We start from the raw sequence: 17,778 nt of genomic DNA, 5'->3' as shown, positions 1-17,778 counted from the left end.
AGTGACAAGTTTCTATGGAACAAAGCAAGAATGAATGTACCCTTGGCTTTTTCTTTTCCCTCTATGGTGTTATTTTGGGGGAATCTTCAGACTACTCTTTAAGCTTGATGGATGCTGGTCCAGCTGGATTCTGGCTGGAGTGAGATGAGAGTCCAGCAATTCACCAGTTCTACATGACAGGATGAATCTAGCTCCCTGGACAGGATGTGGAAGGGCTCCCCCAAGGCACACCACTCTCCAGGGTGGTCTGACATTGGTTTCTCTGCTCCAGCCTGCAGCAGGCACCACTCTTCTAGGCTGAGGCCCAGACTGTCCTAGACATGCATACCTGGAAGACAACGACTGTCCCCATTGCAGGTCAGAGCACTTTGCCTCTCCTTCCTTCTCCCTCCCTCTTTAGAGGAACCTTCTATAGGGGAGGAGATAAGCCCAAGGATTCCCAACTGGAAACACTGGTTTCTGGCCTGGGCCTAACCAGGTAACTTAGGGCTGAAGCAGAAGGGCCTGCCCCTTCTGTCAGAGTCCAGTGAAGTACCCGCCCCCCATCCCGAAATGGAATTAGACCTCAGACAAGACCTCACCCATCCCTCTCCCACTCACCTTGCTCAGATTCCCGGAAGGGCCTCAGATGTGCCCTGGCCTGTTTGGGTGGTTCTATGGTGACTTTAGGTCTGTGTGTGCTGGTGCGGCGCTTCTGATGTTTGCGTCAGCCCAGGCCCAGAGGTACAGGTGCCCCCAGGTAAAGGGAGCTTTAAAGGCCTGTGGTCTGACAGCTCAGGAGAAAAGAGGTGTCACTCCTGTGTGAACACCTCTATGCACTGCAGTACCAGGGGTCAGGGCAGTCAGGCTGTGGGTTGGTGTGAAAACATTTTGGAGGTGTTGATGGTGGAGGGTCAGCAGCATCCAGAGCCTGGTTGTCTGAGCCTCTCACCACTTCCCTGCTCACACAGAAGGCTGGTATCCCTGTCACATGTCCAAGAAGCTGCCAGCCTGCCAACTCCAGAGCACAAAGCATTGAGGGTCCAGGACCCTGGAGAGAGCTGTGTGCTAAGCAGGATGCCCACAATGCCTGGGAGTGGGAGCCCCTCTGGTGAGGAAGCATAGAGGGATCAGGTTCAGGGTTCTTACAAAACACTCAGGCGCCAGAAGGTATGTGGATGACTGCCAGGAAAAAGTCACCGGGTCTTTGGTGGCCAGGGAGTCACATAGCTCAAATATTTCCTCAAAAGAACCTTTAGATCTCCCTGACATTTATGCTAAGGCCACATTTGCTCCAGATTGTTCCCATACTCTTGAGCACATTTGGGCAGCCAGAGCCAGGCAGTTTCTGCTCGTTGAAGGACTCCTTTGCTTGTCCTCACTGGCCTGGCACAGACTCTCTTATTATTGCACCACAGTCTGAGACTCTTCCTGCCTAATCTGCCTTCCTTCCTGCTCTTCTTTCCATAGATGTGAGCTGTGCATCACAGTCTGAAGACTTTTCCCAGGTCATCTGCCTCCTTCCTCTTCTATTTTTCATAGGTGTTCCCCCAGTAAATCTCTAATCTTGTCTAATCCTATCTTGGCACTTGCTTCCAGGAGGGCCTGCATCGATACACAGGCTCAGGGTATTTTCACAGATGAAAGCTCATGTTTCACATTTCTCAAAAACTGTACTGTTTTTCAGAGAGGCAGGGTAGTACAGTAAAAAGCCTGACTTCACTGGGTTTAAGTCCCAGGTCTGTTACTTTTAGCTGTGTGTTCTTGGCCTCTGTGCCCCTTTTCTAAAACCAGGACAATCACATTACTTCCTTAGGATTGTTGTGAGGTTATATGAATGATTTTTATACAGAGCACTTAGTCTCTCACATATTAAATAATATCAGGTATTTTACCATCTTTGGTAGATGAAGGTAGAAGAGGGGAAGGACCTTATCAAGTCTTGTAGCTACAGATGAGCTTCGCTCTGAAACTCTCAAGGTTCTAGAACTCTAAGTATATATGCTTTAGTGACTTTTACCTAGAAGCTAAAATTAAGGTACAAGCAAACACATGAACCAGTGAAACGGCATGATGATTCCCCTAACTTTATATTATTTAACAAAATCCAAAGTATCTCCAACATCTGTTCTTCCTTATACAGACTTTCACATTTTGAAATGTCTTTCTATCTATATATATATAAACTGTTAACCATTATTATTACAATAGTTCACAGTTCATGATATATTTTAAAATCTCATTTGATTCTAGAAAAAGCTCAGCTAGGTGTTACCTCATAATGAATTATGAAAAAAATAAGAGGAAACAAATAAGGGTTCCTCAATTCTTAATGGTATCTTTAAAAACCCTTAGGAGTCTGAGGACCTCAGGTTGAGAACCACAGATCTTAAAAATATATTATCACCCTTTTCTTTTGGGAAGGGAAACAGGTGAGAGAATTGTCATTTTTGAACATTTATTCTGTACTAGAGAATTTTCTTAGGCAAGACATGGCTTATATTTAATGGCTACCTTCTTTACTTTCTGTTTAACTGGTGTCATGAGGTTATTTCACAACCTGCTTCCATTGTGAAATCCACATACATTATCCTGAATGGAAAACGTATTTTTGTTGTTAATCATATTGATGAAAATTACAAATGACAATTATAACAACATTTATTATGGAACCACCATGTTAGCTAGGCATTGAATCTGATGGGGTAAATACATTCTTAAAACAACCCTTCAGTTTCAGAAGGGAAGCCATTTAGTCATCTAGATGCAACTATATCACCTGTGTAGTTTAAGATGAGAAACTTGCTAAATCAACAGATTTGCATAATTTGGGTATACTTATTGTAATTGCCTATTTTTTTCGTCAATAGGATAGCCTGGTTTACGTCCTAATAAAGTACTTTAGGCCTCTCCTGAATATTCCTATTCTTTTTTAAAAATGAAGAAATCAGCTAACCACCTATTAAATGGGAAATACTGAATTATGTCATTGAGATATTAACATGTGTATTGTGTTCTTATATTTTTCTCTCCTCTCATTTTCTGCAGAGATCCAACAGAGTGAGGTTTGTGGCAGAGCTGGAGACAGAAGGTACTTGAAGCCAATTGGTTTTATATTTTGAAAAGGATTATATCCTGACAAAATCAAGCTAGGTTTCACTAGGTGGGAATGGAGGCCATGTGAAGGCAGCAAGAGAAAAGAGGTCAGGATTTGTAGGTCCTTCCAGTAGCAGAGACATGAGTATTTTCCCGTATCAAGCCCCAAGGAAGACTCTGGTGGGCTCAGGGAAGCTGGGAACCTTACCAAAGATCTTACCAAAGATCCCCCTACCCAAAGGGTTGATGGAACCAGCAGGGACAAAGGACCTGAAGACACTGGGCCAATTTGGTAAAAGTGCACCTCATCCCCAACTAGTGTGAAGAGTCATCTGATGTCAGTAGGGATCTCCTCAGGCTTTGGTGCTAGATAAGACCATAGGATATTTGTACAACCAATGGAGATGGGGAATCCTCAATAATAACTTTCGTAGATATCCCACCAACATGCTATGGTTGGATCTCAGGGTCATATTTATGTTCATTTAGAGGCAATGTGATATTTCTAACATGGTCAGGCATGTGAGCTAAGGAAATGGCTACCCACCCCAGTATCCTTGCCTGGAAAATCACATGGACAGAGGAGCCTGGTGGGCTATAGTCCATGGGTTCAGAGTAGGACACGACTGAGCAACTGAACACTATTATAAATAATAAACTAAGCAACTATTCTTATACTACAGAGATGATGTGTTTACTTGTATACTAGGCTTCCTGTTAAATGGATAAAAGTCCTTGTTAAGAACTCCTCTAGTTGGCTAAGGCCCTAGGTCCCAAAGAGAACATAATTCTAATATATGGCATAGTATGAATCATGGTTAGTTTTAGGTATGTGTGTGCTAGAAATCTCATCTGCCTTCCCCCACCAATCTATTTTTCTTCCCTGCTGTATCCCCCAAGCTTACCAATACAGATATATCAAATGTCATCTTTGCCCTTTGATTTCCAATGTGGCCATAGGGAAATATCCAGCAGTAGATAAAACGGAGGGAAGAATGAGGTCAGGTACTTCACCCCAGTCCTTCCTGGATTCGGTCTTCCTCAAGGTTTCTGTGAGCTAACTGCATCTTGAATATTCCACTCCATTCCAGTAATTCCTCCTTCCCCTCCCCCTGCTCCTTCTTCTCACCCCAACTCTCACTCCTCCCCAGCTCCTATTCCAGTCTTCCTCACTCCCTCCTCCCCCTCCTCACCCTGTTCTCTCCTCTCCTACTCTTGTCTAGAGGTAGTAACACCATGTTACAGACTGAATTGAGTTACCTCCAAACTCATGTTAAATTCCTACCATCACTTCAGACCCAACCCCCACACAGTTATCTCATAATGTGGCTGTTTGGAGACATAGTCTTTATAGAGGTAACTAAGTTAAAATGAGATTAAGGTGAGCCCTAGTATACTACTACTGGCCTCCTTTTAAGAGATTAGAATTTTTAAGTTACCCAGTCTGTGGGTGACTCCTCGACTGACAACTTGGGGAAAATTCTCTATTAAACTCCTCAAATCATCCATTTTGGGTCCCATTTATTTCCTCTTCAGACCCAGACAGACCCAGGATTATATGTGATTCTTATTCTGTTCTTAGTGTATTTTCTAAAGTTTCTGTGGTAACCATAAAATACTTTTTTCACTAAAGAAGAAACAGTGTTGTGAAGCTAAACTTCGTTTGACTAGGGGATTTTCACAGAAGATGGATTTATCATCATAGGTGTCCAACACAGTCCGTCTTCTCCATAGACTTACTAACTCTAGGATTCCCAATCTTATGTCCAAGGGATTATTAAAGCATTGGGAACATGGCATCAATGCTGGAGCTGGAAAAGCTGCCACCCTTGGTCCCAAATCTACAAGTATGTCTAATACTGGAGGTGGCTGCCCATGCTTCCTCTGGTGGGAAACAGCAAAACTCTCCCTAATTTTAAAGGAGTGTTCCAGTACCCATTAAATATCCTATTATACTAGCCCAACTCAGAGACAAGGGGCCTCAGGAACAAAAGTGGCTCTTAAAAGCATCAGTAGAAAGCAATCCCACCCTGAGCAGCCACACAGAGGGGAGAGAAGGGGAGCTGACTTGGCAGGGTGCACTCCCAAGCTGCTACACCCAACAATAAAAGGAATTCTTTCATTAGGAGTCGGAACTCTCTCCTTTAGTACCATCTAGATCTTTCCTGAGCCTGCTGACTTCTCAGGCTTAATAACATTAAAGACACACTGCAAATTGCTTGCTTTGAAATTTAGAAACAAATTTTATTTAAGATCTGAAATACGATTCCTAAAATATCAACTTCTCCGGAAAACCATGGCTACACAATAATGCATTGCCTCTATCATGTTAGAACGTGCATTAGACTCAAATACAAAAACCATGAAACAAACCACCATCCTTCAACAACTTGAGCAAAGATAGAATGAATGCCTAAGGAACAACATAGATGGACTTGCAGAGGATGGGCTGTTTTACTTCAAGCACCATAAAAAAAAAAAAAGCACAATTGCATGGGTTTTCGGGTATATACATTAAGTTGAACCTTTGGCACTAGGAATCAGGGCATTTTTCACGTAGCATTAACACATATTAGAAAATTGTGTAGTGTCAAAGGGATAGAACCACCAGCATTCAAGCAATGTTGTCAACTAGGCAATAAAATGTTCTACTGAATGTTTCTTCTTTGTCTAATTACTGCATACACTGGTAGCAACTTTGAAATGAGAAAAGGAGCTTACACTCCTTTTATTTTCTGTTTAGGAGAAAACAGAAAACTGAAACATAAGCCCTGTTATACATTAACAATTTTAAAGAGTATCAATTATACAAGAAAAAAGACTAAGAACAAAAAGAGCGTTTACAGATACCAGACATAACAGCGAGTGGTCAGTAGACCCTCACAGGGCTTTGCGGTGGTACTCAGCAGAAGCCACTTTATAATCGCTGGCAGTGAACAGGGACGCAGCATTTTTTGCCAGGTATTTCAGGAAATCATGCAAATAGCCCAACAATAATGCAAGGCTCTTCTCATCAAGGGGCGTGTATGCCAACATTGCCCCAATTCTTACAAATAATCTCAGGAGGTGTGGTGCCCCATAAACCTGGGACATCGGCGCATCAGGGTGAGCCAAGAGAATTTCAGCATACTGGGGCCTCTCAAATTTGTAGAGCAGCTGGGTGCCCAACATCACGTTGAAATACTCTTTTATCCCTCCCACCACCTCATTAACTGCATACTCCTTGTTGTCAACATTGCCTTGCGATCTTTTGCAGTTGGCGTATTCTTCCAAAATAGTATCCACGTTTTTCTTGGCTGGGAGTTGGAAAAGTTGCTTCTGCCTGGTGACTAAGTCCCAGTCCTCAACAAGCCATGGTTTTAATTCTTCAGGAATCTTCACCTTAACTTCCATTCTATTCTTGAAAGCATCCTCACTTTCAACTGTGGGGTCTGCCCGGGCCCTTTTCTTCCGAGGTGGCTGGGGTGCTTCGCTGGTGCTGCCACCATCTCCATTCCCAGGGGTCTTCTGTTTGTTCCTTCTGGTCTTCCTCACCGACCCTGATGGGGGGTTCTCAGCAGAGCGACCCCCCCATCTCCCTGGGAGTGCTGCTTCCAGATTCTTCTGCTGGGGACCAGCTGTCTTCTTTCCAGAGGACCCTCTCATTTTACTTCTTTGCATATTGCTTCTAGTTGGTTTTTTGAAATTGTCTTCTTCGGCAGATTGGTGTCCACGGGTTTGAGAACCCTGCTTTCTGGAACTCATTCAACCCTGTTTTTATTCCAACCACTGTAATATATAAAACATTTTATTTGATTGTTTTCTATGGAGACCTTGAACACAGTGTGCTTCCTAAAGGCCTATTAAAGCACAACACACACTACTCTCTTGGAATCTGGATTTCAAATCCTATTTCAGGGCCAACCAATTAATTGTTAGTGACCTCTTTGCTTGCTCTTTGATCCTCACTACCCCTCACCCACTACTCTCAGCCTACCCAATCACTCATCAGACCTGCCCATAAATTAGTTTTTTGATTTCACTCAAAAGACAGGAATATAATTTCAGAGAAAGAATGAATTAAACTACAAAAGGCAGTGGAGGTGAAATTCAGGATTTCTGAACAGGAAAAATGACAAGACAAAAGAAACAAGAAAGATTAATTTAGCTGCCTGGAAGCAAAATGCATACCAGCAAAGGTTTTTGTGTAAGTCCAGGTAGGCCTGAACTAGGCTGATGACAGAGTCAAGAGAAAGTGAATAGAGAACTTGGTAAATGAAGGAGAGAGAGGAGTCAAAGGAGACCCTACAATTTTAGGTCTGGATAATTAATGAATTAGTAAAAGCACTAATTTTTAATGGTTAGTTTGGAATTAGTAATAAAATAGGAAACAAGTTCATTCATTCATTCAAGTTACTCTTCATATATTACTACTTATGTACTGTGGAACAGGTATTATGCCAGGTACTAGGGATTCGAATATCTAAAGTGACAATTATGAAACAACAAGGTTAGTATAGTGATAGTTATATAAACACAGGATATTTTTGGAGCAAACAAGAAATGGTACCTAATGCTACTTTCAGTGATAGCTTGTTGGAGGTGATAAATTGGTGAGGGATGAAGTCAGTGATGACTGCCAGGGTTTTGAGAATGGGTGATTAGGTCATAGTATTATCACCAAATAAGACTGCATCTAGAAGAGGAGGAAACAGACTGGAGAGGAAAGAAGTTTGGTATAGACCTAGTAAGTGTGAGGTATGCAGTTAAACATGTGACTTTAATGCTTAGGTGAGAGGTCAGAAGCAGAAATGGAGACCTGAGTGTAATCATCATATAGACAGGAATAGAAATAGTTCATGGAGGATAGAGGAAGAACTGAACAGGTCTAGAATTCTGGACAAACCTAAGAAAGAATTATATTTAAGGGATGAGTGGAGAGAAAGACTACAAAAAAAAAAAAAAAACAAACCAAGAGCAAAAATGGTCCAAGCAGCCATAGGAGAATTAGGACAATGTTATTTTGGAATCCAAAAAAGTTGAGAATTTCAAGAACGAAAAAGATGATTTACACTGTAAAGTGCAGCAGAGAGGGTTAGTGAGATAAAGATGAAAACAACAGTTTTCTGGGATTCTTACGGAATGACAGATTAAACAAGTCCTTTAACTTACGCAATCCTTTTCTTTCCCTGCCAAGAACTCCTAGTGTTTTCCCAGATGGAATTTTATAGATCTTCTGGGATGGTCGTGGAGATGAGGTGAGAGACACAACCTAGAAAGGGAAAGCAGGCATCAACAATGACCTTTTGTGAAATCCAGGAAAAAGAAAAAATAATCTAACTTTAAAACATGTGGTTTACAATTGTGATATCAGAGAAAACACATGGGTTCTGCTGTTAGACATACTTCTACTTCAGTTAGGCTGTCATTTACGGGTTGTGAGGCTCTGGGCAAGGTATGTTAAGCTTTCTTGGCCTCTTTCATCTATGGAGTGTGGCGAATTACCCCTAGGTAAGAATTTCATAAATACGATGTGGCTGAACAGCCAACACAGTACCTTGCAAGAGTATCTGCATATGTGAATAAGGACACAAGGATGTTCACTGCAGTGGTGTTTGAAATACTGAAGAACCGGAAATACCTAAATATTCTTCAATAGGGAAATGGCAATAGAAAGTATGATGTATGCACACCACGGAAGAACATTCAAATCAAATAAGCAGATTCATGTACTGATGTGGGATGATGTTCAATTATACACTATTAGATAAATAGGCAAGTTGCATTATGTATAATGTGTACAACAGGATCCCAGAGATAGCCTAAGTGGAGAAATAAGCACGTTTTAGAGAGTTCTTATGAACAGTGAGGTCCAACTTCCGTGTTTTAAACTGATGCGTATACATCAGAAAATATCTAGATGAATAAATACCAGACTATTAAAACCAGGGTACCCTCTGGGAAAGAACGAGACATGATGGTGGACAAGCCTGAAACCAGGTTTCTCTGGTTATCACAATTTTAACCCACAGAAAAAGCCCTTTTGCCAATTGCTAGGCCCCCTGAGATTATGTGAGCAGGTTTAAGGGAATCCCTGAAGGGGAAATGAGATAAGTAGTACTAGAAAACTAGAGCCCTGCATCAGGGGAGTCAGTTATTGGCAAGAGGCCTGGGTGCTATCACTAAGCATATGATTTCCTCTGACAGGACACAAAGCTCTCAGCAGAAATCCGAGCAAAGGTGCTCCTCAGCATCAAAATTTGTGAATACAGACACTGACCCTGTAGGAATCAGAACCTTCTGGCTGAGAGGGATATATAGACACATCCTGTTAAGGATCAGACGTGGTTAGTGTTTCATGGTATTACATCGTAAGCTACTAAGCTTACAAAATGTTTCTTACAAAAATTTTACTGTAACTGGGACAGAGGGAACACAGTATGTGAGGATATCAGAGTTTAGTTAAGTAATAGAGGTGATATCCAGAAAACCTACCTGAGGAATAATAGGCAGAGCTTCCACAAACAAGGGGACAGTTAAAATACCAACTAAAAAAAGCAAGATGGCCCAGTGCCAAGCAGACTGTAAAACACAGAAGTGGAGCAAGCCTGCAGAGAAGTCTTTTGGACGTCACACTGGTCATCAGCAATTCCTTACTGAGGAACCTAAGAATGACTGCTGAACCTCCTGTATATTCTTGGCATTGATTACATTTATTTATGCAAAGAAAACCATAAGGATTTCTACATGGTTTTCATTAAGTGGGTTAATTTCATCATTCTTTACAAATTCTATTATTCATATCAAGTCCAAAGTTGAATGAAATGTCTGACATTGGACAGGAAAATACCCAGGTTTGTGCTCAGACTGAATAAAGCTAAGGAAGCAGCCTTTCTTAGAATGGTCTCAGTACCTTTATTTTCATCTGAGTATCCCACAGATCAAGCAACTATTACTACCTGGAGTCAGAAGCCAGATATCAAAGGGAGGAAAAACCATCCTTTTGATGTCTGTCTCCTACTTGTAACACACTTATTATTAGGGTCACTGCACTTTGCACCTCCCTTGCTAGAAGTTTACATCACTCAATCACTTGGTGACATACGTGCTGTGGATATTCCTCATTAAAAACGTTAGCACTACACATTTCTTTGAGCTGTTTTAAACTGAATCTGCCAGTTTCTGAGTTTAATTTTGTTTACTGGCTTGGTGTACCTACTTGTTACTTGCATCATGCTTCCTCCCTTCATCTACCTCATCTAACTACCAGGAAAAGTCCCATTAAATTTCCTAACTACTCTAGCCCCATCTCTGATACCATATGAGCTGTCAGTACTCCACAACTTAGTATTTACTTAAATGTTTCACCTGTCCTGCTTATGCAACTAAACCACTTATCTCCACCTGCCATAAGCTTTGTGTAATATGTTTATCTCTCAACTTTCTGCAGCAGCACTTAGGTCCCTTCTGGATATACATTAGTGAATCAGTGAGAAGGTGATTCAACACATGGGGAAAATGGAAGCACAAATTAAGAATGAAGGTCATCAAATATTTTCCCACTTGTTCCCTACATGTCACTTCTAGGGTATGCCAGAGAAAACACATTCATATGTTTGCCTTAGTTTTCCATCTTCCATTTCTGTGTAAATACTTGAAGGTAACCTCATCTTGGTATCAAATCTTAGATATTTAAAACCTTACTATTTTGATGGATCATTTCCCCATGTTAGTAAGGTTGGAATATGCATACATCTTGAGAACTGTATGAGATGAAACCAAACGGGCATACTTTACTTAACCACCCTTTCTGGAAAGTGATCGTCCCACTCAATTTATCCTGTAATTAAAAGATTTTTTTGCCCCCAGATGTGGATTTAGTAGGTTAAAATGTAATATGCTGCCAAATTACTTCCCTCACAAGTTGTACCAATTTTCAAACTCACAACTCTGGTCTGCACTGTAACCCGATAAGGAAAATAGGTGCTTGTATTTATTAGTTGTCTTGGTATTTTAAAAAAATGTTGTTTCCTGGCCAGTTATATTTCACATGTCCTCTATTCATTTTGAGTTGGTTCTTAAAAGAGTTTTTTATAGCTGCTTATCAATTGTCATATCTGGGCAAATATTTCCCCCAGTTTATAGTGTCTGATGAAATTTTAAAAGATGTATATGATGAAATATGTGGTTTTGCCATTAAGCTTAAAAATTGATGACATTTTAATGGACTTTTTAATATATTAATTCCTCAACCCACCCAAAAACTATTTAAGTTGTGAACTGAAAATCTATATTTCCAAGTAATTCTGTGGTAGCATTTGAGTAATAGTTCCTTTACATAATCATAAAACTATTACATAATTATAAACACCAAAATATATAGATATAGGCATCCTCTTACCACCTCCCCTCCCCGATCTCAGAATATGTCTTCAAATCTTTTTATGTACACATTCACACAGAAACCTACTTTTAAAACTAAATGTGTCTGTTATGTATTTATTGTGATTATGTATCATGGATTTACTTTGTCTTGACAAAGGTGAAACACATATTGCCCCTCACGTTTTCTCACTTTATCACAGGCATCTATGGCCACATACTTAGCTCATTCTTTTTAACATCCACATCATTCTACAATCTCCACATAGTATAATTTAACCAGTCCTATATAAATGAACATTTAAGCTGTTTCCAACACTTCATTATTACAGAAATGTTGTTAACAGATATCAGTGTACAGATGTATTAGGCAAGTATTCAGAAAGGCATTCTCAACTGCTCAAAGGATTTGCTTATTTACAGCTTTGATGACTTAAGAGGTAAATTTAATTTGTGAAGCAATGTTTTAATTTGTACTCCCAGCAAAAATGTTAAGCTCATTCACCCACAACTTCAGCAACACTAGATAAACATCTTTTGGGGGAAAAAAAGAGGGGGGAAATCTAATATGTAGGAAGATATTTTTATTTGAATGTGTGATATTGAGCATATGTTCAGATATTTGTACGTATCCATCTCTTATATATGTTGTTCCCATTTCTACTATGTTGTTTTGCCTTTTATTGACTTCTAATAATTACACACTAGGTTCTTTTGTGTGTTACAAACATTTTTTCCAAACTGTCTTTATTCTTCTAAGTGGGTCACTGTGTGTGTATAAAAACACAAATATGTCAACTTTTCCCTTTGTGAACTTTGGCATGTCATGCCTGGGGAAAATGCTCCCAAATCAATATTCTAAATGACTTCCTGTATTCTCTCTCAGTATTTTATAGTTTCTTCCAAATATTATGCCTAATTTTTTCTAATAGAGCCTATCCTTTCCCCACTGATTTGATTTATAACATTCTAAATTATATGGATCTTTAAAGGTACTTAGTTTACAATGATTTTTGATTATTCCATTTTTAAAGGTATCACTGTTTCTAGGTCATCTAGTCTGTCATAATGATGTCTCTTCTCCCACCAGTATCAACACTGGTTTAATCATCATAATTTAAAGACATAAATATTGCCCTGGAATTAACACTTGTAAAGGGGATCCAAGGATGTTTGGTGCAGTATAAATGAAACAGAAAACCACTGGAGTCAACCTGGAGGACTATCAATAGTGATTTGGCAAAACAAAACATGGCTTACCCTTTATATAGACTATCATACTAGTTAAAGGATTGCCACTGTGAATGGAATCAAACAACTCTATAATGGACATGAAGACATCCAAGGCAGGTTGTAAAACAATATCTATGATAGCATATTTATGTAAAAGAAAACACCAAAGAATAGTATATATATATATATATCCATATACATTTTCAACAGGTACATAATTTAGAGATCTAGAAGGAAATAGAACTGATAATATACTGGTTAACTCTGGGGAGAGTAAGAGAAATGGGGGCGTGAGGAAAGGAAACCTGGGCCTACTCTGTAATATTTTAGCTTTTTATATTATGAGACTGATTCACAAATCAATTAAGTGACTAAAGATTTACACTAAAATATGCATATTTAAAATCCTTATTAATTTTCTGATCTATTCTTATTCATGGTTCTAACTTACAGCTGGACTTAAGCACTGTATATTATATACTTTGTATGCATATGATTTGAACTGGTTTCCTTCTCTCCTTATGGATTCTGTCCATCCTCAGAGACCCAGGTCAAGGTCCTTTTCCTCCTTGAGGCTCCTTCACGTTACCTTGACCCTTGCCTTCTCTGGGCTGCTACTGGCCTAACAGTCCACCTCTCTTTCACCTTTAATCATTCTCCAAATAGCCTCCCATAAAGGGGTTCTGTGCCCTCCCCCTTCCAATCTATTGCATCTTTCCCACTAGGGCAGTGTGCCCTCCTCTGGAACTTAGCTTTCAGAAGGGAAAAAAAAAAGTAGAAAGGAAAATATAGTGACGCCATGGGAAAATAAAGCTGTCAAGAGACTGAAAAACCTTCTTTCATCTCCTTACGCAAATGATGAGCTATTCAGGAATACAGACTCCATTTACTGACATTTTTGTGTATGACTGTGTCAGAAATGAATGTGAACAAATCCAATGGTTTGTTGGAATAAATCTTTAAATGCATATACACCGCATCAGTTACATTTATATCAATTCTGATCTTGGAACATTTATGTTTAACATTTTATTTTTTGAGTCTGAGACAAAGAGGAATATAAAACCTGTTAGCAGACTGAATATGGTTTTGATTTGCTAGTTAAAAATTACAGTTCCTAGAAATTCCCTTATAAATAAATATGATCAACATACTCAATACCTTTCTAGAGTGTTAGGATAAGTCAGAAGTTATAATTTCAGAATTCAGTTCTAGTAGTAACCGCTGCTTCTGGAAAATCAGGAGAGAAACCAACAGTATTATTATTATTATTAACAACTCCAAAAAGGTATCTATTGCTTTGATTAGTACGTGTGTGCATGTGTGCATATGCACAAGTGTGTAAAACAGGATGTACCAGAGGAACTAATAGTCACAATGATTAATTAAATCAACTACTTATATGTGCCAATTTACATGTAATTTCCTCAATAATCCAATGAAATAGGAACCATTATTATCTTTATTTTACAGATGAGGAACTTTAGAGACAAAGTGAATAAGTATTCTGCCCAGGATCCTACAGTAAGTGGCAGAACCAGGATTTAAATTCAGGAAGTCAGTATTTGCTCTTGACCACTAAATTATGCTGCATATGGAATGCCACAAACTTAAAAAAATATATAGATGCATGGCTCTAACTATAGGGGATCAATTAGAGAGTATCCTTCACCAAGGAATGTAAGATTACAGGGCCCACTGATGTTTAGGCACTTTCTATACTGAAAGCACAGATGGACTTAGCTCCATCCTTCCATTCTTAGAATGTAGAGTGCTTTCCTCGACAGGCCCTTATTAATCCTCAAAATATTCCTAGACAGTTATGAAGGTTATGTGGAATTATCTTGTTTGAGAACTAAGGCCAGGAGAAGGGAGGCACTTACCCAAGATTCTGTAATGAGGGCTGTTCTGCAATCAGGATCAGATCTGATCCTCACTACACAGCAAACTTAGTTTTTCTGATGGTAGTCTAGAAGGTCAAACAAGGGGACAGCAAAGGACATAAGATAAAGATATGAGATGAACGTTTTGTTTTCCATCAATGCATTTTAACATACACAAAGGACACCAAAGCTGATAAAAACGTACAAGTTTTTTTCCCCTTTCTTGTGGCTACATTTTCAAATTTACCTTATTGTACATTTATCATGATTTCTGATAATTTGTTTTTGCTTTTTTCTAAGTTTTATTAAGGATAATTTCAAATGGATAAAAATGTAGGGGAATAATATAAACCTTTGCGAATCTATCATCTAGCTTCAACAATTACCAACTGAAGGCCATCTTGTTTTATCTGTAACCCCACCCACTGCTCGCCGCCCCCCCCACTCTTGTTTTTCTCAAGAGCACAGAATAGCTGACTTTCTGTATTTTATTATGGAAAAATTCAAACATATACCAAGAAGACAGAACAATACAAGGAATCCCATAAGCTCATCACTCAGCTTAAACGATTTAGTGCCAATTTTGTTTTATCTATGCCCCTCGCCACTTCCCCTTACCGCTGAGCTAATTCTGAAGCAAATCCTAGACATCAAAGTATTTTGAAGCCAGTCTGAATGCTTTTATTGTTTAATTCGTATTTTCGTATATTTCTATAAGCTACAGGCAATTTGAAAACATAACCACAATATCATTATAACGTCTAAAACGTCGTCATTAATTCCTTAAGAAAAATCAAATATCGAATCCGTCTTTAAAATCTCCTGATGCATCTTTTAAGTATTTTTTTTTATAGTTGGTTCCCCGAATCAGGATTCAAACAAGGCCTACTCATCTCATGTGGTTCATCTCCAGCTAGCTCTCATTCCTCGTTCTCCGTTTCTCCCCACCCCCGCTTTTTTTTTTTTTTTTTTAACTTTTCAATACGGAAAATTCCAATCCCCGCTATTTTGAGGTAACTGCCAAATAAATTATTTCACTGGTAAAGACTGATACGTCTCTTTTGTATCTCGAATTTCTTTTACGGAAGGAGGTGATAGGAAAAGCACTGTAAGGAACGACTTTACAAAATTTTACGTTTTTTCTCACTCTATTACGCGGGTTTTTCTCTCCACAGTAATAGCTAACATCTTCCGGAGCCACGCTGCGTATTAAGTTATTATACGTATTACATTACCTAGCAGTCGTATATTATACGCTCTAATATACAGCATACGCCTCTAAGGCACAAGTCTCTGAGGCAGATACTATTATTATCACCATTTTACAAACATGGAAACCGAGACACAGAAAGAACAGCCAGCCCAAGCTGGGCGTTGGCGATTAGGAATTCGAATCTAGTTCTGCCCGACTGTAAAGCCATTAATTAATCTTGTCTGTATACACGACGATAAGAGGAAATCGTCAACCCTTTCTTCCCACCCCCACCCCGAAACCTGAAGCGAGGATCCAGTTCTTTCCGACAGACGACGACGTGTGTTCACTGCCGACTCTCCAACCGCCATAGTAAAGCCAGGTTTCTCTGGCAACTGATATCCATAGGCAGACACGTCACCCTGGAGGCGGGCTTATGCCCTACAGCCAATCACAATCGTCTCATCCAAGTTTTAGAATGTTCTATAACCAAATGATTGGATGAAGCTCACCACGTCAGCAATGACACTCCGCCGCAGTAAAGGCGGGTGCTAGCAACCTGCTTCTTCACCGTTAAGGCTTGAAGGAAACCAATCACCTTTGTCCTTTAGTGAGGGCTCTGACCAATGACGTTCGCCCTCTTAGGTTTTTAGCCCGCCCTCCAAAAGCGCGACAGCGGTTGGGTCATAAGTCTATAGGGCAGAGTGTTCACGTGGCCCACTTTCACGACCCAGAGTTCCCCTGCCCAGAGGTTTCTTTCTTTTTTTTTTTTTTTTCCTGCAGGGAGGCATTGTGGGTTCCCCCCCCCCCAAACTGGGAAAGGAAGTGTCTACGTGGCCTACGGAAACAGGATGGGCGGAAATGAGCTAAGGTCCCCGCGAGTGGGGAAGCGCTAGGTCAAATCTGCGGCCACGCCCCCGAACCCCTTGCGCAACTCCTGGAGGAAAAAAAAAATAAAGGTTGACTGGGGGTTTTGATGTGTGTGCGAGCTGGGGGTGGCGGGTACTGCAGGCGCGCGGTGTCAGGGCTCCTGTGCGCAAGCGAGCCCGCGTGGCCTTGGCGTTGGCGTGTGCGCGAACGCCAGGCCTCGTGGCGCTGGAGGTGGCTGGTGTGCGCAGGCGTGCGCCCCTAGCGTCGGGGCTGGTGTTCTAGGGCGGGTGCGTGCGCGTGTGTGCGCGCGTGCGCGCGCGCGCGTTCTCTACGGATCTTTTTTCTACTTTCTTTATGTTTGAAAATTATTCTTACGAAAAGGAAAATTAAGCAATTAAGTCATGGCGACCATCACTGAGATAAAGGGTTTTCGCTAGAAATACTTCGGTCTCCCCTATCGATTTGATTTTAAACCTTAAAAATAGACTTTCTTCCCATGTCTATCTCCGAATCAAAAATCCCGTTCTAAGCCGTAGCCCAGCAGCGGTTAACAACCAAATCCCCCACTGGCTTATTAGCAGTTCCAAAAAGCAGCTTTGCTGGTCCCTAATAGCCGTCTTCCCCCAACCCCTGCTCCTTCCCCCGTCCCTCCTCCACCCCCAAGTCGCGTCCAATTCTGGCACAAACAATTTTTTGCTGAGAATATCTGTACACGACAGACTTCCCCTCCACTAGGGACTCCGAATTTCTGTGGGGGCTGAGGCTCTCTTACCTGCTTGTTCTGATTTCCAGGCAGAGTGCTCTTAACGCAAGTATGCACTTTAATTTTCCAGAAAGTTCTCCGTGTGAGGTTTATACCTTTTGAGTTCGCCACTAGATGCCGCCAAATTCCAGCAAAGGATTGGCTGTTTGGTCCCTGGAATTATGGGATTCCCCCATCCTTTTTTTTTTTTTTTCCTGAATTGCTGAGCTTTCCAATCTATAAAGATCATATATATCTTTCATTTCTCGAAAAAAAATCAAATTAACTTCTTAATAGCCCTACCAGGTAGGGCTCTATTCAAATGTTTACCTCCTTTCTTCTTTCCTCCTTAAAAAAAATTCCCCCCTCCCATCTCTTTCTTCTTGCCTTTTTTTGGGGTGAGACAGTTAGAATTGATGAAT

The 17,778-nt window shown here is 40.4% G+C and overlaps 1 protein-coding gene across 5 annotated transcripts; it reads right to left on the bottom strand.

Moving 5' to 3' along the window:
- Nucleotides 1-5,294: 5,294 nt before the first annotated feature.
- MORF4L2 (mortality factor 4 like 2) lies at nucleotides 5,295-17,525 on the bottom strand. Of its 5 annotated transcripts, none has more exons than XM_014478186.2 (5): nucleotides 17,387-17,525; nucleotides 14,553-14,638; nucleotides 13,831-13,899; nucleotides 8,227-8,326; nucleotides 5,295-6,843 (listed from the first exon to the last, which is right to left on the bottom strand). In XM_014478186.2, exon 5 carries the CDS (start codon nucleotides 6,817-6,819, stop codon nucleotides 5,956-5,958), a length of 864 nt encoding a protein of 287 aa, XP_014333672.1. In that variant the 5' UTR covers nucleotides 6,820-6,843; nucleotides 8,227-8,326; nucleotides 13,831-13,899; nucleotides 14,553-14,638; nucleotides 17,387-17,525; the 3' UTR covers nucleotides 5,295-5,955. The 5 variants fall into 5 exon arrangements, with proteins under 5 accessions (XP_014333672.1, XP_014333670.1, XP_005895698.1 ...); XM_014478184.2 differs by lacking the exon at nucleotides 17,387-17,525 and adding an exon at nucleotides 16,047-16,202; XM_005895636.3 differs by lacking the exon at nucleotides 13,831-13,899.
- Between the last annotated feature and the right edge of the window lie 253 nt (nucleotides 17,526-17,778).

This window comes from Bos mutus, chromosome X, assembly GCF_027580195.1.
Source record: "Bos mutus isolate GX-2022 chromosome X, NWIPB_WYAK_1.1, whole genome shotgun sequence".
Lineage (NCBI taxonomy): Eukaryota > Metazoa > Chordata > Mammalia > Artiodactyla > Bovidae > Bos > Bos mutus.
Note: the sequence above shows the minus strand (reverse complement) of the source record. Positions and strands in the feature narration are given on the sequence as shown.